Genomic DNA, 20,759 nt, shown 5'->3' with positions numbered 1-20,759 from the left:
AACATGGTGAAACCCCGTCTGTACTAAAAATACCAAAAAATTAGCTGGGCATAGTGGCGGGCACCTGTAATTCCGTCTACTTAGGAGGCTGAGGCACAAGAATTGCTTGAATCTGGGAGGCAGAGGTTGCAGTGAGCCGAGATTGCGCCACAGCACTCCAGCCTGGGCAACAGAGTGAGACCCTGCGTTAAAAAAAGAAAAGAAAGAAAAGAAAAGAGAAAAGAAGAAAAGAAAAGGAAGGAAGGAAGGAAGAAAAAGAAGAGAAACAGGTGAAATGAATTGGAATAATATATTTTATTTAACCCAGCATATGCAAAATCCTATCATTTTAACAAGTACAACTGCCCTATTTCCCTCAGAATGTAGCACTGCCTCTGGTTTGCTGTGGATCCTGTATTGGACCACTCAGCTGTAGAGTCCTGTGGGATCCAAGCTTCAAGGAGACCCATCGTGCATGTTTAGGGCCAGTTCCAGGTGTCCTTGATATGACACTAAACCTCCATTTCCTTTTTTTTGGAGATGGAGTCCGGCTGTGTCACCCAGGCTGGAGTGTAGTGGTGCGATCTTGGCTCACTGCAACCTCCGCCTCCCGGGTTCAAGCGATTCTCCTGCCTCAGCCTCTCAAGTAGCTGGGATTATAGGCATGTGCCACCATGCCCGGCTAATTTTTGTATTTCGTAATAGAGACAGGGTTTTGCCATGTTAGCCAGGCTGGTCTTCAACTCCTGACCTCAAGTGATCCACCCACCTCGGCCTCCCAAAGTGCTGGGATTACAGGCGTGAGCCGCCTCGCCTGGCCCTCCATTTCCTGATCTCGTCTTATATCCATGCTCACCACCTCAGCACGCTCAGACCCACGCTGCTGTGGGCTCCTCTGGCTCCTGGAGGAGTGCACCCGCAGACACTGCAGTCTTTGTGTGGCTCAGCAATCGCCGCGCACATCAGGAACTGCCTTTCCCGTCAGGCTCCGCTGAGACCCGACCCTGGTTATTAAGCTATAGGGGAGACAAGGATGAATCTTAAAGAAGACAAGCAAAATGTAGTGAAGCAAATAGAATGGTGGTTCCCAGGGGCTGGGGGCAGGGGACAATGAGGAGTGACTGGCTAACGGGTACAGCATTTCAGTTTGGGAAGACAAAAAAGTTCTGGAAAAAAGATGGAAGGTGGTGATGGTTGCACAATAATATGAGTTTTGTTTTTGTTGTTTGAGACAGAGTCTCTGTTGCTCAGGCTGGAGTGCAGTGGCATGATCTTGGCTCACTGCAACCTCTGCCTCCCAGGTTCAAGCGATTCTTGTGCCTCAGCCTCCCAAGTAGCTGGGATTACAGGCACTCACCACCACCCAGCTAATTTTTGTATTTTTAGTAGAGACGAGGTTTCACCATGTCGGCCAGGCTGGTCTCAAACTCCTGACCTCAAGTGATTCGCCTGCCTTGGCCTCCCAAAGTGCTGGGATTACAGGCATGAGCTATTGCACCCAGCAATATGAATGAATGTTTTTAATACCATTGAATTACACACCTAAAATTGGTTAAAATGGTAAAATGGTAAATTTTATCTTATGTATAACTTACCACAATAATTTAAAAAATATTGTGAAGCGCCTGCCTCATGTGAGGTCTTCTAATAAGAGGGGCTGTTCTCCTTCTCAAGAGAGCTTGCGGGCATTGGGAGTTTCATATTCTCAAATGTCCACATCCCAAGGCCCACCCCGCCCCTGTCAGTGTCAGAAGTTAGCAGAGCAGAACTGCTAGATGTGCTCATTCCATCTCCTCCATGGTCGCCCCACCCTTTTGATCAGATCCTGGAATTGGCTTTCAGCACAGCCTTCCGGCTGGCTGTGATAAATGAGAGTGGCTTAAACCCTGTCCTCAGGGTTTCACAGCTTGCCCTGAACCCGTAGCCTCTCATTTTCTCCTTGCAAAGCTTCTAAGGCAGCTAAGAGAAGCCAACTAACTTCACAATCCACATAATTAGCATTGCCCCAAACTCCCAAGTGCTGGAATGCTGGCGTCCACTAGTGCCTCATTTCTTTCTAAACCTCATTCCACATGGCAAGGGAAGGTCTTAGGAATTGTGGAGCTGTGGCGTGCTAAGGGTTCTCACTGCCTACCTATCACCAGCAAGGGAGTCCTTGTTGCCATCCATCCCTAGGGGGTAATTTTGTCCCTGAGGCTGCTTTCTAGGGCCTTCTGGTCCCTTGTTTTATCCTGGACTAGACCTGAAAGCAGAGCCTGAAATAAGGCCTTCTATGCAAATCATTTATGTAGGAGGTGGCCCTAGGAAGCAGGCCCAATGCGCCACGAGAAAAACCAGTGCCAGGGTGTTTTGCTGAGTTGAGCACTGTGGTGGACAGCTGGACGTGAGCCCACTGGAATCTTCTGAAGAGCCAAGAGCCTCTTCTCAGTTTTGTCCACTTGAGGAATGATAGTGAGAGGCATTTATCCATTGGTGTCCAACCCTCACTGGTTGAGGATCACCCCAGGAAGCGACACCTCCCCCACTTCTAGACTAGCATGTGGGTATTCCAAGCAGGCTTACCTCAGTGTCTCACCCCAGGCACTGCAAACACCCCAGGACAGAAACTGAACATGTGTATTGTACAATTGAAGCAAGACACTGTCAGTGCAAAGTGAGTAGACCCTCGGATGCTGCCGGGTCAGAGGGAAGGCCCAGGGATATGACACAGGACACAGAGGTGGCTGATACACCACCTCCCAACATTTCCTCTATCACAACAACTAGAACAATGGCAACAATAGGGGTGGGTGTGGTGGCTCACGCCTATAATCCCAATACCCTGGGAGGCCAAGGCAGAAGGATTGCTTGAGCCCAGGAGTTCAAGACTAGCCTGGGCAATGTGGCGAAACCCTGTCTCTACAAACAATACAAAAATTAGCCAGGCGTCACTGCCACTAAAATTAGCATGTCTGTAGGCCCAACTACTCAGGAGGCTGAGGTGGGAGGACTGCTTGAGCCTGGGAGGTCGAGGCTGCAGTGAACCGTGACTGTACCACTGCACTCCAGCCTAGGCAAGAGAGTGAGGCCCTGTCTCAGTAGATAAATAAATACATTAATTAATTAAAAATGACAACAATAATATCTGATATGTATTGAGATTATAGCATGTTCCAGGTACTATTATTAAGTGCTTTGTGTACTTGTCCTCATATAGTCCCACAATACTTCTTTGGGGCAGGTACTCTTTTTTTTTCTTTTTTTTTTTGAGACGGAGTCTCACTCTTGTTCCCCAGGCTGGAGTGAAATGGCGCAATCTTGGCTCACTGCAATCTCTGCCTCCTGAGTTCAAGTAATTCTCCTGCCTCAGCCTCCTGAGTAGCTGGGATTACAGACACATACCACCACACCTGGCTAATTTTGTATTTTTAGTAGAGACAGAGTTTCACCATGTTGGCCAGGCTGATCTCAAACTCCTGACCTCAGGAGATCCACCTGCCTCGGCCTCCCAAATTGCTGGGATTACAGGTGTGAGCCACTGCACCTGGCCTGGGGCAGGTACTCTTATTTCCCTCTTTTCATACAAAAAGAAACTGATGCACAAGGTCATTCAGCTAACACCTGTCGAAACAGGAAAGGGACTCAGAGCTGAGTGACACCAGAGCCCACACTTCTTTTCTTCTTTTTTTTTTTTTTTTGTGAGACAGGGGTTCACTCTCTTGCCCAGGCTGGAGTGCAGTGATGGGATCATAGCTCACCGCAGCCTTGACCTTCCAGGCTCAAGCAGTTCTCCCACCTCAGCCTCCTGAGTAACTGGGACCACAGATGCATGCCACGATGCCTGGCTAATTTTTGTATTTTTGTAGAGACGGGTTTTGCCATGTTGGCCAATCCTCCCACCTCAGCCTTAAGCCCAGGCTTAAGCTACTGGGCTCAAGTAATCCTCCCATCTCAGCCTCCCAAAGTGTTGAGATTACAGGTATGAGCCACCATGCCGGGCTAAGCCCACACTTCCAACCACTACCTTGTTAACATTCCAGGATGGACACCTGGATATTGAGGGCTTATCGGATCAGAAAAGTCATCAGATCAGAATTATCAAGATCAGCAAGGATGCAGGGACCTGGGGCCCACACATGCTCACTGAAGATGCCCCTTTGTCAAGGGGCAAAGCCAATGGGAGGAAAGTGGGAGAGAGATCAGCCAAACAGGCAGAAGGAAGCATCGTCATGCGTTGCTTAATGACAGAGATAGGGTCTAATAAATGCGTGTCATTAGGCAATTTCACTGTGTGCACATCAGTGTATTTACACAAACCTAGTTGGTATCCACTACTCCACACCTGGGTATATGGTAACCTATTGCTTCTAGTCTACACACCTGAAGGCATGTTACTGTACTGAATACTGGAGGCAATTGCAGCACAATGATATTTTTGTATCTAAACAGAAAAGGTGCAGTAAAAATATGGTATTATTTTAGGGGCCACTGTCACATACCTGGTTTGTGGTTGACTGAAACATTGCTATGCAGTGTGTGACTGCGCAAGGAGGTAGATTATGTGGGTGTTCAGGCCTGTGGGCAGGATTCATGATTGTGTGAGGCCAGGGGACGTCCAGGCAGGCACAAGAACATATGTTGGCACACACAGGCCCTGGCCAGGTGGTAGAATCTTTTTTTTTTTTTTTTTTTGAGACAGAGTCTCTCTCTGTCACCGCCCAGGCTGGAGAGTGCAGTGGCGTGATCTCGGCTCACTGAAACCTCTGCCTCCCAGGCTCCCGAATAGCTGGTATTACAGGCATGCACCACCACACCCGGCTAATTTTTGTATTTTTTGATAGAGATGGGGTTTCACCATGTTGGCCAGACTGGTCTCGAAATCTTGTCCTCAAGTGATCCACCCACCTTGGCCTCCCAAAGTGCTGGGATTACAGGTGTGAGCCACTGCACCCGGCCAAGTGGCAGAATCTTGACTCCAAGAGAGTTCTGACAAAAGAAATAAAATATCATATCCTTGAAATATTTAGCATTTTAAAGGTAAGCTTTCTCCATTCACACTTTTGGCACCAAATGTGTGGGTTTTTTCCACACCGAAAATCAATTCTCCAACTCTCTGGACACCAATAATTCAATCCTGACATATTTATCAGGAGTTACTATCAGACCCCATAGGTTAACAGCTCAGTCCTACAAGACTGCCCCCCAACTCATATGCCAATCACAAGTCGAGGCCTCACATACTTCTGACCTACCACCCCCTCCTCGGGCTGGATAACTTGCTCGAATGGCTTGCAGAACTCAGGAAACCAGTTTCATTACTACTACTGGTTTATTACAAAAATGTAAAGAAGACTGGGTGTGATGGCTTACGTCTATAATCCGAGCACTTTGGAAGTCAGAGGCAGGTGGATCACTTGAGTTCATGAGTTTGAGACCAGCCTGGGCAACATGGTGAAACCCTGTCTCTACTAAAAATACAAAAATTAGCCAGGCGTGATGGTGCACATCTATGGTCCCAGCTACTCGGGTGGCTGAGGTGAGAGGATCACTGGAGCCCAGGCAGTCGAGGCTACAGTGAGTCGTGATCCTGCCACTGCACTCTGGCCTGGGTGACAGTGAGACCCCATCTCAAAAAAAAGAAAAAAAAAGGCATAAAGGATGCAGATGAGGAGGTGCCCAGGGCGAAGTCCAGAAGGGTCTCAAGCACAGGCACTTCTGTTCCTGTGGCATGGGGAGTGCCACTCTCAGGGCATGCGGATGCATTCACCAGCCCGAAAGCTCTCCCAGCCCTGTGGTTTAGGGGATTGGGGGTTTCACCATGTTGGCCAGGCTGGTCTCGAACTCCTGTCCTTAGATGATCCACCTGCCTCAGGCTCCTAAAATGCTGGGATTACAGGCCTGAGCCACTGTGCCCGGTTGAGTGTTTCTTTACTTTCTGGCCCAACAATATATTCCAGGTTCATCTTGTCCTTGTCTTGACCCGGCTCTGGTGTCAGCTGTATTTCCAGGGAGCTCTGCTTCCTTTAAGAAGAGCTCCGTATTTAGAAACTGGGGCCTGAGCGCGATCTTGGCTCACTGCAACCTCTGCCTTCCGGGTTCAAGCAAATCTCCCACCTCAGCCTCCCAAGAGTAGCTGGGACTAAAGGTGCGCACCACAATGCCCAACTAAATTTTGTATTTTTTGGTAGAGACGGGGTTTCACCATGTTGGCTAGGCTGGTCTTGAACTCGTAAATTGTATTTTGATTTTATGTTGTTGATATGTAGAAATAATCTTTTTGGAAGACTCCAGGACCTGATGGATTCACAGCTGAATTCTACCAGAGGTACAAGGAGGAACTGGTACCATTCCTTCTGAAACTATTCCAATCGATAGAAAAAGAGGGAATCCTCCCTAACACATTTTATGAAGCCAGCATCGTCCTGATACCAAAGCCTGGCAGAGACATAACCAAAAAAGAGAATTTCAGACCAATATCCTTGATGAACACTGATGCAAAAATCCTCAATAAAATACTGGCAAACCGAATCCAGCAGCACATCAAAAAGCTTATCCACCATAATCAAGTGGGCTTCATCCCTGGGATGCAAGGCTGGTTCAACATACGCAAATCAATAAATGTAATCCAGCATATAAACAGAACCAAAGACAAAAACCACATGATTATCTCAATAGATGCAGAAAAGGCCTTTGACAAAATTCAACAACGCTTCATGCTAAAAACTCTCAATAAATTAGGTATTGATGGGATGTATCTCAAAATAATAAGAGCTATCTACGACAAACCCACAGCCAGTATCATACTGAATGGGCAAAAACTGGAAGCATTCCCTCTAAAAACTGGCACAAGACAGGGATGCCCTCTCTCACCACTCCTATTCAACATAGTGCTGGAAGTTCTGGCCAGAGCAATCAGGCAGGAGAAGGAAATAAAGGGTATTCAATTAGGAAAAGAGGAAGTCAAATTGTCCGTTTGCAGATGACATGATTGTATATCTAGAAAACCCCATTGTCTCAGCCCAAAATCTCCTTAAGCTGATTAGCAACTTCAGCAAAGTCTCAGGATACAAAATCAATGTACAAAAATCACAAGCATTCTTGTACACCAATAACAGACAAACAGAGAGCCAAATCATGAGTGAACTCTCATTCACAATTGCTTCAAAGAGAATAAAATACCTAGGAATCCAACTTACAAGGGATGTGAAAGACCTCTTCAAGGAGAACTACAAACCACTGCTCAATGAAATAAAAGAGGATACAAACAAATGGAAGAACATTCCATGCTTATGGGTTGGAAGAATCAATATCGTGAAAATGGCCATACTGCCCAAGGTAATTTATAGATTCAATGCCATCCCCATCAAGCTACCAATGACTTTCTTCAAAGAATTGGAAAAAACTACTTTAAAGTTCATATGGAACCAAAAAAGAGCCCGCATTGCCAAGTCAATCCTAAGCCAAAAGAACAAAGCTGGAGGCATCACGCTACCTGACTTTAAACTATACTACAAGGCTACAGTAACCAAAACAGCATAGTACTGGTACCACAACAGAGACATAGATCAATGGAACAGAACAGCCCTCAGAAATGATGCCGCATATCTACAACTATCTGATCTTTGACAAACCTGACAAAAACAAGAAATGGGGAAAGGATTCCCTATTTAATAAATGGTGCTGGGAAAACTGGCTAGCCATATGTAGAAAGCTGCAACTGGATCCCTTCCTTACACCTTATACAAAAATTAATTCAAGATGGATTAAAGACTTAAATGTTAGACCTAAAACCATTAAAATCCTACAAGAAAACCTAGGCAATACCATTCAGGACATAGGCGTGGGCAAGGACTTCATGTCTAAAACACCAAAAGCAATGGCAACAAAAGCAAAAATTGACAAATGGGATCTAATTAAACTAAAGAGCTTCTGCATAGCAAAAGAAACTACCATCAGAGTGAACAGGCAACCTACAGAATGGGAAAAAATTTTTGCAACCTACTATCTGACAAAGGGCTAATATCCAGAATCTACAATGAACTCAAACAAATTTACAAGAAAAAAACAAACAACCCCATCAAAAAGTGGGCAAAGGACATGAACAGACACTTCTCAAAAGAAGACATTTATGCAGCCAAAAAACACATGAAGAAATGCTCATCATCACTGGCCATCAGAGAAATGCAAATCAAAATCACAGTGAGATACCATCTCACACCAGTTAGAATGGCCATCATTAAAAAAGCAGGAAACAACAGGTGCTGGAGAGGATGTGGAGAAATAGGAACACTTTTACACTGTTGGTGGGACTGTAAACTAGTTCAACCATTGTGGAAGTCAGTGTGGCGATTCCTCGGGGATCTAGAACTAGAAATACCATTTGACCCAGCCATCCCATTACTGGGTATATACCCAAAGGACTATAAATCATGCTGCTATAAAGACACATGCACACGTATGTTTATTGCGGCACTATTCACAATAGCAAAGAGTTGGAACCAACCCAAATGTCCAACAACAATAGACTGGATTAAGAAAATGTGGCACATATACACCATGGAATACTATGCAGCCATAAAAAATGATGAGTTCGTGTCCTTTGTAGGGACATGGATGAAACTGGAAAACATCATTCTCAGTAAACTGTCGCAAGGACAAAAAACCAAACACCGCATATTCTCACTCATAGGTGGGAATTGAACAATGAGAACTCATGGACACAGGAAGGGGAACATCACACTCCAGGGACTGTTGTGGGGTGGGGGGAGGGGGGAGGGACAGCATTAGGAGATATACCTAATGCTAAATGACGAGTTAATGGGTGCAGCAAAACAACATGGCACATGGGTACATATGTAACAAACCTGCACATTGTGCACGTGTACCCTAAAACCTAAAGTATAAAAAAAAAAAAAAAAAAGAGTTCACAATGAAGAATGCTTTTTCAGATTAAATAAAAAACAGTTCTTTTCTAAAAAAAATAAAAAAAAAAGAGTTAGTCAAATAATAAATGTGCTGAGAGTCTGAAAAAAAAAAAAAAGAAATAATCTTTTTGGTTGATTCTGTGTCCTGCATCCTTGCTAAATTCAATTTTAATACTCTCTATCTGTAGATTTTCTTACAGTCTGGAGACCAGGAAACTACTGTTGTGACTGTTGTGTTGTTGCCTCTGCCACAGCTGCCTCACACCCAGAAACGAGCCCACAGTGGAGGAGAGCTTTGCCACTGCAGACACTTGCTTCTCAGCCACAACATTTTGCTCCAAACCCCAGCCTGGACACCTCATTGGTGGAAGATACTCACATCCCTGATCCCAGGAATACAGTGACTATAATTTTTTCGGTTTCCGACCCCACCAAATAGGAGGAAGGTTAAGATGTGGCATGAAAGAGCTCATTAAAATATCTACCACACTAGCCAAAATATCAAGAATGAGGGTAATTGCCGGGCGCGGTGGCTCACGCTTGTAATCCCAGCACTTTGGGAGGCCGAGGCGGGCGGATCACGAGGTCAGGAGATCGAGACCACGGTGAAACCCCGTCTCTACTAAAAATACAAAAAAATTAGCCGGGCGTGGTGGCGGGCGCCTGCAGTCCCAGCTACTCGGAGAGGCTGAGGCAGGAGAATGGCGTGAACCCGGGAGGCGGAGCTTGCAGTGAGCCGAGATTGCGCCACTGCACTCTAGCCTGGGCGACAGAGCGAGACTCCGTCTCAAAAAAAAAAAAAAAAAGGAGGCCGAGGCTGATGGATCACTTGAGCACAGGAGATCTGGGCAACCCTGTCTCTACTAAAAAAAAAAAAAAAAAATTGGCTAGGTGTGCTGGTGCATGCCTGTAGTCCCAGCTACGCAGGAGGCTGAGGTGTGAGAATCACTTGAGCCTAGGAAGCAGAGGCTGCAGTGAGCTGAGATTGCACCACTGCACTCCAGCCTGGGTGACAGAGCAAAATCCTGTGTCATCGCTTCTCGGCCTTTTGGCTAAGATCAAGTGTAAAACCCTGTGTCAAAAAAAAAAAAAAGAAAAAAAAAGGCATGGTATTTGTATATGATTGAACAAGTAGAACAATGGAACGGAAAGTACAGATGTAGTTCTAAATATATACAGTAACTTAGTATAGGATAAATATGGCATCTTAAATCAATGGGGAAAAGATGGATTATTCAACATATTGTAAAAACTTGAGAATCACATTAAAAAAGTTGGACCCCTACCTAATTCTTTACAACAAAATTAATTCTGATAGATGTAGTCACAGAAGAGCTAGAAGAATACGCGGGGGATTTAAAAATAATCTTGAAGTGGGGAGGACATTTATAGGTATGACTCACAACCCAGAAGACATAAAGGATTGTTAAATTTAATTAGATAAATCATTTAATTAGATGAAACATTTAAAAATTACATTTAGAAATCATAAACTAAATCCAAAGGATAACTAGGGGCCAGGCGCAGTGGCTCACATCTGTAATCCCACGGGGCAGGTGGATCACCTGAGGTTGGGAGGTTGAGACCACCCTGGCCAACACGGTGAAACCCCGTCTCTACTAAAAATACAAAAATTGGCTGGTGCGGTGGCACATACCTGTAGTCCCTGCTACTGGGGAGGCTGAGGCATGAGAATTGCTTGAACCTGGGAGGCGGAGGTTGCAGTGAGCCAAGATCGTGCCACTGCATTCCAGCCTGGGCGACAGAGCAAGACTCCATCTCAAAAAAAAAAAAAAAAAAAGAATAGGGAGAAAACACCATGATGTGTTGCATAGTAACATTTCAGTCATTCGTGGAACAAACATAAAACAGGGGTCCCATAAAACTATAATACCATGTTTTTACTGTACCTTTTCTATGTTTAGACACATTTAGATACACAAATACCATTGTGCTACAGTTGCCTAGTGTTCAGTAGCATGCTGTACAGGTTTATCCCTAGGAAGAATAGACTATCCCACACACCCCCCTAGGCGTGTAGCAAGCTATGCCATCTAGGTTTGTGTGAGTACACTCTATGCTGTTCAAACAGTAACCTCCACTGTTAAGTGATGCATGACTGTATTTTGAGCCCAGGTCTCAGATACTGTATGAAGTTTCATAATATTATGAGCTTTTACAAATCATTAAGAGAAAGACCAATAATCCAGTAGAAAACTGGGAAATGGTGGCATCTGCAGGGTAACACCAGGGCAGCACAGAAATCTTGCTGGGAGCCGGGCGCGGTGGCTCAAGCCTGTAATCCCAGCACTTTGGGAGGCTGAGGCGGGCGGATCACGAGGTCAGGAGATCGAGACCATCCTGGCTAACCCGGTGAAACCCCGTCTCTACTAAAAACACAAAAAATTAGCCGGGCGTGTTGGCGGGCGCCTGTATTCCCAGCTACTCGGGAGGCTGAGGCAGGAGAATGGCGTGAACCCAGGAGGTGGAGGTTGCGGTGAGCCGAGATCGCGCCACTGCACTCCAGCCTGGGGGACAGAGAAAGACTCCGTCTCAAAAAAAAAAAAAAAAAAAAAAAAAGAAATCTTGCTGGGATGAGGAGTTGCAAACATGTGTGGTCGACTTTTTGGCTTTCTGCCTCTTCTACTCTCAGGGATGGGGGATTACGACCTAAAGAAGTTGTCTTTTCTGTGTTGCTTCTCCCTAAGGATTTAAAGGGGAGACCTGACCAGAGGAATGATCAACAGTGGATTTGTGATGCCTGGAGCTCATTTCCTTCTTTCTCCTTAACTGTCCTGGAAGGAAATGGACAAGTGCCTTACCTCTGACTCTTCTGCAGCACACACCCACCACCAGAGACAGTAACTGAGATCTGCAGTAGCACAGAAACTTACAGGTTAGAAAAATTAGACACCTAAGGATTTCATGACTCCAGACCTGTTTCCTTAGCATAATACCACACCAGTAGGAGAAATACAGCTTACGAAATTTCTTTGTAAATAAATTCTATAAAATTTGGGTAAAAATTTATCATAAAAAATTATTAAAAGCAATTGGGTTGGAAGGAAGTTCTGTCAAAATACAATCCAGGTGTGCAGTTCTCTGATAAATTTAGCAGTGGTTACTACTGAGGTAGTCTCAAAAAAAAGCACAAGAGGGCTTTAAGGGGTGATGAAAATTTTCTACATTGCCTTTGTGGAGATGGTTATACATTTGTCAATACTCATCAATTTGTATATTTAAAAGAGGTAAATTTATTGTATGTAAATTGTATCTTAATAAAACTGATTAAAACAGACATACAAACCCCAGATGCTCTGCAGTCCTGAATTTGAATGGAAAATATTGGTGTGAACTCATAATTTATTTTTTATTTATTATTTTGGAGATGGAATCGCATCCTGTTGCCCAGGCTGGAGTGCAGTGGCGCGACCTTGGCTCACTGCAACCTCTGCCTCCCAGGTCCAAGCAATTCTCCTGCTTCAACCTCCCAAGTAGCTGGGATTACAGGCACCTGCTACCATGCCCAGCTAATTTTTTTATTTGTAGAAGAAATGGGGTTTCAGCGTGTTGGCCAGGCTGATCTCGAACTCTTCACCTCAAATGATCCACCCGCCTCGGTCTCCCAAAATGCTGGGATTACAGGCGTGAGCCACCGTGCCCGGCCTTATTTTTAATTTTTTTTGAGACAGGGTCTTGCTCTGTTGCCCAGGCAGGAGTACAGTGGTATGATCCAGGCTTCCTGCAGCTTCAACCCCCCGGGCTCAAGCCGTCCACCCCCATCAGCTCCCCAAGTAGCTGGGACTATAGGCCTGAGCCACTATGCCTCGCTAATTTTCAAAGCTTTTTTTTTTTAGAGATGTGGTCTATGTTGCCTAGGCCAATCTCGAACTCCAGGGCTCAAGTGATCCTCCTGCCTCAGCCTCCCAAAGTATTGGGATTACAGGTGTGAGCCACCACATCTGGCCAATTTTTTTTTTCAGGGAGGAAATACACACTCTCCTATATTTGCTAGCTCTTAATACTGGAAAGGCCTAGAAACAAAGACTGCCTTCTATCAATGAGCATTCCTAGTATCCAGAGTATGGTGTCCACTTTTTTCCAATTAAAAAAACCCCAGAGCTCCTTGGAATAACATGGAAATATACAATCTCTACAGTAGTTATTAGATAGCAAGGAAATTATCAAAGACTAGTAAGGCGTGTCAAAAAGACTTGAGGCTGGCCAGGCACAGTGGCTCACACTTGTAATTCCAACATTTTGGGAGGCTGAGGCGGGCAGATCACCTGAGGTCAGGAGTTCGAGACCAGCCTGGCCAATATGGTGAAGCTTTACTAAAAATACAAAAAATTAACCAGGTGTGATAGCAGGCGCCTGTAATCCCAGCTACTCAGGAGGCTGAGGCAGGGAGGCTTAAACCCGGGAGGCAGAGGTTGCAGTAGGCCAAGATTGCACCACTGCACTCCATACCATGTGACAGAGCAAGACTGTCTCAAGAAAAAAAAAAAAAAAAAAAAAAAGACTTGAGGCCAACTTGAAGAGGTTCCCATTGGCCAAAGATGGGACAATTTGAGCATCAAAAGGAATAACAACTTTAAATAATCTAGCATTTATCCTACCATTCCCATACCTCTAGCTAAGCAAATATTCAGTGAGAAGCTTTTCTTCATAGAAGTACTCTAGCAAACGGCTGGGTGCGGTGGCTCATGCCTGTAATCCCAGCACTTTGGGAGGCCGAGGCAGGCGGATCACCTGAGGTCGGGAGTTCAAGACCAGACTGACCAACATGGAAAAACCCCATCTCTACTAAAAATACAAAATTAGCAGGGCATGGTGGCGCATGCCTGTAATCCCAGCTACTCAGAAAGGCTGAGGCAGGAGAATCACTTGAACCTGGGAGGCGGAGGTTGCAGTGAGCTGAGATTGCGCCATTGTACTCCAGCCTGGGCAACAAGGGCAAAACTCCATCTCAAAAAAAAAAAGTACTCTAGCAAACAAAGAAGGAAGATAGAATATCACCATTTTGCAAGCTTTAATGAACTCACCACTTGAGGTATTAATCAATGGTTGCTGGCAACCCCAAAAAAGAAACAACCAGACACTACTACCACTTCCTTTTTTTTTTTTTTTTTTTTTTTTTTGAGATGGCGTCTCACTGTGTCACCCAGGCTGGAGTACAATGGCGCGATCTCAGCTCACTGCAACCTCTGCCTCCTGGGTTCAAGCGATTCTCCTGCCTCAGCCTCCCAAGTAGCTGGGATTACAGGCGCCCGCCACCATGCCCAGCTAATTTTTTGTATTTTGAGTAGTTTCACCGTGTTGGCCAGGCTGGTCTCGAACTCCTGACCTCAGGTAATCCACCTGCCTCGGCCTCCCAAAAGGTTGGGATTACAAGCGTCAGCCACTGGCCAACTCAGTGCTATTCTTATTTCATCTCCCACCACTTAAAAATGTTTTTTTTAAACAGGAGAATTATAAAGCAAGTCTCAGATACCACAAACGTATGTATCTGTCAGACAAGGATTTTTTTAAAAAGAAAAATATAAACATACTACCATTATCACACCCAAGAAAACTGTAAATAATTCCTTGATATCATGTAGCATTATTTTTTTAATGTGATAATAGTGTGGTTATTAACAAAAGATCCTTAAATAAAATATTTCCAGATTAAATGGTATCTGCTATCTGCCTTGAAATAATATTCAAGGAGGCCAGGCGAGGTGGTTCATGCCTGTAATCCCCATATTTTGGGAGGCTGAGACAGGAGGATCACTTGAGCCTAGGAGTTTGAGACCAGCCTGGGCCACACAGTAAGACCCTGTCTCTTAATAAATAAATTTAAATAAATGGAAGGGTGGTATTAGCGGATGAGGTGGGACTGGCCAGAGGTTGATTGTTGGTGGTGCTAGATGATCAGTACATAGGATTAGTACAATTATATGTCTGCTTTTAAAATTCTCCATAATAAAAAAAAGTGTAAAATAACCAAAACAAGCCTAGGTGCAGTGGCTCAAAATGGTTATCCCGCCACTTTAGGAGGTCAAAGCAGGAGGACTACTTGAGGCTCGGAGTGAAAGACCAGCTTAGCCAACATAGTGAGACCCTGTCTCTACAAAAAAAATTAAAATTAAAATTAAAAAAAAAAGAGAGAAAAACCTATGAAGTAAAGTCAATTAAGTTAGCCAAATTTTGAAATATTTTACAGGCACTATCAGTTGGAATTTTTGTCAAGTTGGTAACAATGGGATATTGTACACAATCATATCAACATTAAAAGTTAAAAGATTTCTTATAAACATAGATATTAGACAGGAAACAAATTGCAACAGATGACATCTAACATATATTTTAGTTGCTTTTCAAAAATCCATAAATACTCAAGTTTTAAAAGTTTAGTTTTAGGTTAATTTTTGATATCTGACAGTATAGATGTGGCAGATTCCATAAAGACCTTTTCCTTCCTGGTAACAAAGCCCATTTCTAAGAGAGTAAGATACTATTGCAGCCTCAAGGGATAAATTGCGTTTAATCTAAATCAGATCATTTTCATTCTCTTGGATAGTGACTTGTCTACAAATTATCATGTGATTTAGTTCTGACCACAGAGATGTAAAAACATCTTCTGACTGGGATGTCGGGAAAAGTTTTTACTTTCCTAATTTAAAAGGGAAGAGTGTTGGCTGACTAGCTCTTGTCTCTTTAACTTTTCTCCTAACTAAAATGATAATTAGGCTGGAAATACAGCAGCCACCTATGATCCTGAAGCAACAATTATAAACACCAGCGTACTAAACATGGCAGAACAGAAGGGAAGTGCCTGGGTCCCTAACTATAGAAACAGTAATACTAGCTTTGGACAGTCTACCCGCTAGAGTTCTTGTATGTGAGAAAAACAAACCCCAATTTGCTTAATCCAGTATAGTAGATTTTTGTTTCTTGTAGCTGAACATATTCCTGATACAATGAAAGACATCAAAAATATAAACACTGAATGAAAGCAAGCACCACAAATGTCCACTTTATAAGTGCAAAGGGGCTACAAATAAATCTAAGTGAACATAAGACAACCAAATTAGGAGAGAAGATTCATTATACAAATATAAAAATCTATACATTCTTGGCTGATGATATATACTTAATCAAAAAGTCTTTTAATTTGGATATATGCATCATTTCCTTCATTGTGGTGTCTCTGCTTCTCAGATGTATTAATCCATTCTCCAAAGTAGTTTCAGTAATCAAAACTGTGAAGAGGATACTCATTTCATCATACCTAAGAAAAAAGTAGTTAAACAGACACATGAGCACAAATGTAAATGATAAATTCCTCCACACTGCCAGCTGTAATTCAGTGTCCATGCACTCTCAAGAGTCACAAACTCAGGGCTTGAGGGTGGACCAAAAAAACCCAACATTTTTAAAGTTTCTGAATCGTATTTAAAGTAAAATTTTCAGACAGTTTCTAACTTATTGCTAGAGCTGAAAAGTCATAAAAGAAAATGAAATCTGAGAATAAACACTGGTACCTCAACACATCATTTGGGGTGATATCACAGATGAACCTCATAATAACCTCAGCCTTTTGGTTCTTGGATGCAATCCAAGAACAATTATTTTAACTGAAGTCTCTTACAATAAACAATATTATAATAAAGATGCAACTTGGTATAACAAATTATACCAAAATCATGTTTCATTTATTACTGAGTATGCTAGCTTATAGCTTCTAGTTCAGCAATAACCAAACAGACAGACGCACGGCTGACCTTCTGTATGCTTGTCAAGTCACACTATCTCATTACTGTTTATTTCCTTTGTAGGACTCCCTCAGAAACTTTTTATTTCTCTATTTATTGTCTATTTTGTCCTACTAGAATATAAGCTTAACAAGAATAGTATGGCTGGGCGCGGTGGCTCATGCCTGTAATCCCAGCACTTTGGGAGGCTGAGGCGGGCGGATCACGAGGTCAGGAGTTTGAGACCAGCCTGGCCAACATAATGAAACCCCATCTCTACCAAAACTACAAAAAATTAGCTGGGTGTGGTGGCAGGCGCCTCTAATCCCAGCTACTCAGGAGGCTGGGGCAGGAGAATCGCTTGAACCCGGGAGGCAGAGGTTACGGTGAGCCGAGATCACACCATTGCACCAGCCCAGGCAACAGTGCAAGATTCTGTCTTAAAAAAAAAAAAAAAGAATAGTACATTTTTCTATCTTGTTCACCACTATATCAAAGTGCATAAAACACAGTACGTGTTTAATAATATTTTCATAAAAATATCCTGGGACAATAAAACCTTTACCACATAAAGAACAACTGCAACTTGATAATGTCCACATGGCTCAAAGGATAAGATTTTAGAACCTGAGAGGACAAGAAAGTTCAAGTGCTGCCCCTTCATTTTACACATAATAAAACCATTAGATGCTCTAATTATAGAAAACTACTTTTCTCTGGACATCATCTGAAAGGTGTTTTTTTTGTTTTTTTTTTGAGAAGCAGTCTTGCTCTGTCGCCCAGGCTGGAGTGCGGTGGCTTGATCTCAGCTCACTGCAACCTCTGCCTCCTGGGTTCAAGCGATTCTCCTGCCTCAGCCTCCCAAGTAGCTAGGACTACAGGCACAAGCCACCATGGTCAGGTAATTTTTTGTATTTTTAGTAGAGACGGGGTTTTGCTATGTTGGCCAGGCTGGTCTTGAACTCCTGACCTCAGGTGATCCGCCCGCCTCGACCTCCCAAAGTGCTGGGATTACAGGTGTGAGCCACTGTGCCTGGCCTGGAAAGTGTATTTTAACAAATTTTCAGAGAACTGAAGATCAAAACACAATGCTTCACAACTTTTCACCCAAAAGATACATATTCAACACAAAAAACTTAAAAAAAAATAACAAGAATGGATTACTTTATTTAAAAACAACAATTAATGAAACAGCATGGAGTGAGACTAGACACAGAGAGCTCAATTAGGAGATGATTTCAATAATCCAGGCAAGAGATATTGGTGACTCTAACTTGGGTAGTGGCAGCGAAGACAGAGATGGATTTGAGATACATTTAGGAAGCAAGCTGACAGCATTTGGTGATAGACTGGATGTGGAGAATAAGGAAGAGGGAGGAGTTAAGGATGATAGCCAGTTTCTCTGTCTTGAGCAATTGGGTGAACAGAGGTGCCAATCCCTTAGAAGACTAGAACAGACTATCCCTCCAGAATAGAATTCCCTTTCACTCAGTCTCAGAATGGACCACAATGCCAGCAAAGAAAGGCATTCCACTCATATTCCTTCAGTCTTGATTCAACACATGCTCTCTACATACATACTTTCATCCATAAGTGGATAAGCTGATGTATACATACTTCATGACATTAAGTCTTGGAACTGCACATAGCATGTGCTCAAACATACTTGCTGAATACTGTTCCCTGCTGAAGCAATTAACGAAGTACACATAGTTCTGTAAAAGGGAAACTGAGGAATAATTTAAAATTATATTTTATATATAAATTTAGAAGAGATTTGTTTCTGCAATTCATAAACATAATCAAAAACTCTTGAATAAATAACTCTTTAATGAAAATACAATTCTTACTTTGAATAAAGTTGTTCCAGTGAGGACTGCACAGTTTCCAAATAACCAGGCCACACAGAAATCCCATTTTCTAGTAACTCATTAAATAGCCCTTGACAAACCTAGAAAGAAATAGAAAAACTTCAAATATGAAAAAAATAATGGTAGCTAGAGTGATTATTCTGTTTTTGTGAAGCCACAAATCACCCTCTTCAATCTCTAAAATGGGTATGTTTCTTTAATTATGTGATGTTAATGTTTATAACTTCCATATCATATACTTTATAAATCGTATACTTCTTCTGAAAATGAAGTAATTAAGCATAGAAAAGCTGAGTACTAAATGCCAATCTTCTGAGAAATTTGTATACCAAATAAGAATTTTTATTACCCTTAGTATCATTCAAAACACAAACAAAATCAAAACAGATTCTGTCAGAAAAAAACCAGGAGATCCAAAGGGCTGTATGAACTCAGAGCCCTCATCTGAGAGGTGAGACTTGAGCTCTAGGTTATACCACCAAGTCAGGAACAGGCAGAAGAGCCAGGAAAGAAAAAGGATGAGGAAAAGGAGAGTGGTACTCCAGAAGCCAACCACGGAAAATGTTTCAAGAAGAGACTGATCGACCAATTTCACTGGAATGCTGGAGACAAAAGCTTGACTGGAAATACAGAAGTAATGATGAATAAATGACATAGTAAACTTTACTGTTTTCTTAACAAGCAATAGGCAAGCAAAACAAAACAAAACAAAATTTAAAACCCCCTTAACAGTCTAACACCAACAGTGCAGAGCAGGGTTCCTCACCCTGGCACTGCTGACCCAGGGTGTTTAGCAGCATTCCTGGCCTCCAGGAAAGGCCCGCAGCACCCTCCCACTCTTATGACAACCAAAAATCTCTCCCAACATTACTAAATGGTGACTGAGCTACAGCATCCTAGGAGCTTCCTAGCTATAAGGGTATTAGGGAGGCTGCCATACTCTGGGAGAAAATGTGGGACATAAGCCATTATCTTCTCCTTCTTTGAGTTCACTCTCTCCCATCTTCCCAGACCTCTCCACAGAAGCCAGGGTCAGAAAGCTGGGGGACTCTCAAAGTCTTTAAATCTTTTTACTTTCCGCATTCAGGTCTGGGCTGGGTCTCAATCACCCAGACAGAAATGACGACTGCTGAAGGAGTCTCTGGAACGAAATGAAAGCCATCCCCCTTGGCCTTTCTTAAGAGTATTTAATCATTAGAACAAATTAGAAAAATCAAAATAAAATTATAGATCTAGAATATCTGAATATAGTCAGTTATCAAAAGTGTAAGTTCAAAGGGGAAAGGCTACGGCACGGTGGCTCACGCCTGTAATCCCAGCACGTTGGGAGGCTGAGGTGGGCGGATCACTTGAGGTCAGGAGTTCGAGACCAGCCTGGCCAACATGGTGAAACCCTGTCTCTACTAAAAATACTAAAAAATTAGCCAGGTGTGGTGGTGTGTACCTGTAATCCCATCTACTAGGGAGGGCTGAGGCAGAATTGCTTGAACCTGGGAGGCAGAGGTTGCAGTGAGCCGAGATTGTGCCACTGCACTCCAGCCTGGGTGATAGAGCAAGACTCCATCTCAAAGAAAATAAATAAAAACATAAAAAGTTCAAAGAGGAAAGAAATAATTCACTAATGTGTGTACAAATACTTTAATTACTATGTCTACTCACTCACTAAATAAATGAAACTATGAATGGGCATGAACAGCAAACCCACTGAATTGTATTCAGCTTCTTTAACACACTTCAAAATTATATATAATCATAGTACTTACCCACAGTTCATTATTTAATTAAAGCTTTTTTTTTTTCTTTTTCCTGAAACAGGGTCTTGCTCTGTCACCCAGGCTGGAGTGCAGTGGCGTGATCTCGGCTCACCGCAACCTCCACCTCCCGGGTTCAAGTGATTCTTGTGCCTCAGCCTCCTGAATAGCTGGAATTACAGGCACACACCATTATGCCCAGCTAATTTTTGTATTTTTAGTAGAGACCAGGTTTTGCCATATTGGCCAGGCAAATTAAAACTTTTTTTTTTTTGAGACGGAGCCTCTCTGTCGGCCCAGGCTGGAGTGCAGTGGCATGATCTCAGCTCACTGCAACTTCTGCCTCCTAGGTTCAAGTGATCGTCCAGCCTTAGCCTCCTGAGTAGCTGGGACTAGAGGCATGTGCCACCATGCCCAGCTAATTTTTGTATTTTTAGTAGATGGGGTTTCACCATATTGGCCAGGATGGTCTCGATCTCTTGACCTCGTGATCCACCTGCTTCGGCCTCCCGAAGT

At 43.3% G+C, this 20,759-nt stretch overlaps 2 protein-coding genes across 8 annotated transcripts in view; one reads left to right on the top strand and one right to left on the bottom strand.

The window, feature by feature from the left end:
• MILR1 (mast cell immunoglobulin like receptor 1) overlaps positions 1–12,186 on the top strand; it is a 32,448-nt gene extending 20,262 nt beyond the window's left edge. For 3 of the 5 annotated variants that reach the window (XM_032139660.2, XM_032139666.2, XM_032139664.2), the window contains one exon: positions 11,591–12,186. Coding sequence is in view for 1 of the 5 variants with exons in the window: in XM_032139664.2 (XP_031995555.1) it covers positions 11,591–11,610 (20 nt within the window). In the remaining 4 variants the exon portion in view is untranslated. Of the gene's footprint in view, positions 1–6,224; positions 6,556–9,070; positions 9,362–11,590 lie in introns of those variants that run through there. The other 2 variants (XM_032139661.2, XM_058431670.1) reach the window with 2 other exon arrangements.
• The window catches only part of POLG2 (DNA polymerase gamma 2, accessory subunit), a 47,407-nt gene that overhangs the window by 11,116 nt on the left and 15,532 nt on the right, over positions 1–20,759 (bottom strand). The window contains exons 7-8 of one of the 3 annotated variants that reach the window (XM_032139658.2): positions 18,472–18,572; positions 15,878–16,158 (exon numbers count right to left, since the gene is read on the bottom strand). The exons of 1 other annotated variant lie outside the window; for it this stretch is intronic. In XM_032139658.2, the coding sequence (XP_031995549.1) occupies positions 15,993–16,158; positions 18,472–18,572 (267 nt within the window). In that variant the 3' untranslated portion in view covers positions 15,878–15,992. Of the gene's footprint in view, positions 1–15,877; positions 16,159–18,471; positions 18,573–20,759 lie in introns of those variants that run through there. One more of the 3 variants, XM_058431669.1, reaches the window with a different exon arrangement.

The sequence above is a fragment of the Hylobates moloch genome, unplaced genomic scaffold (assembly GCF_009828535.3).
Source record: "Hylobates moloch isolate HMO894 unplaced genomic scaffold, HMol_V3 SCAFFOLD_19, whole genome shotgun sequence".
Classification (NCBI taxonomy): Eukaryota; Metazoa; Chordata; class Mammalia; order Primates; family Hylobatidae; genus Hylobates; species Hylobates moloch.
Note: the sequence above shows the minus strand (reverse complement) of the source record. Positions and strands in the feature narration are given on the sequence as shown.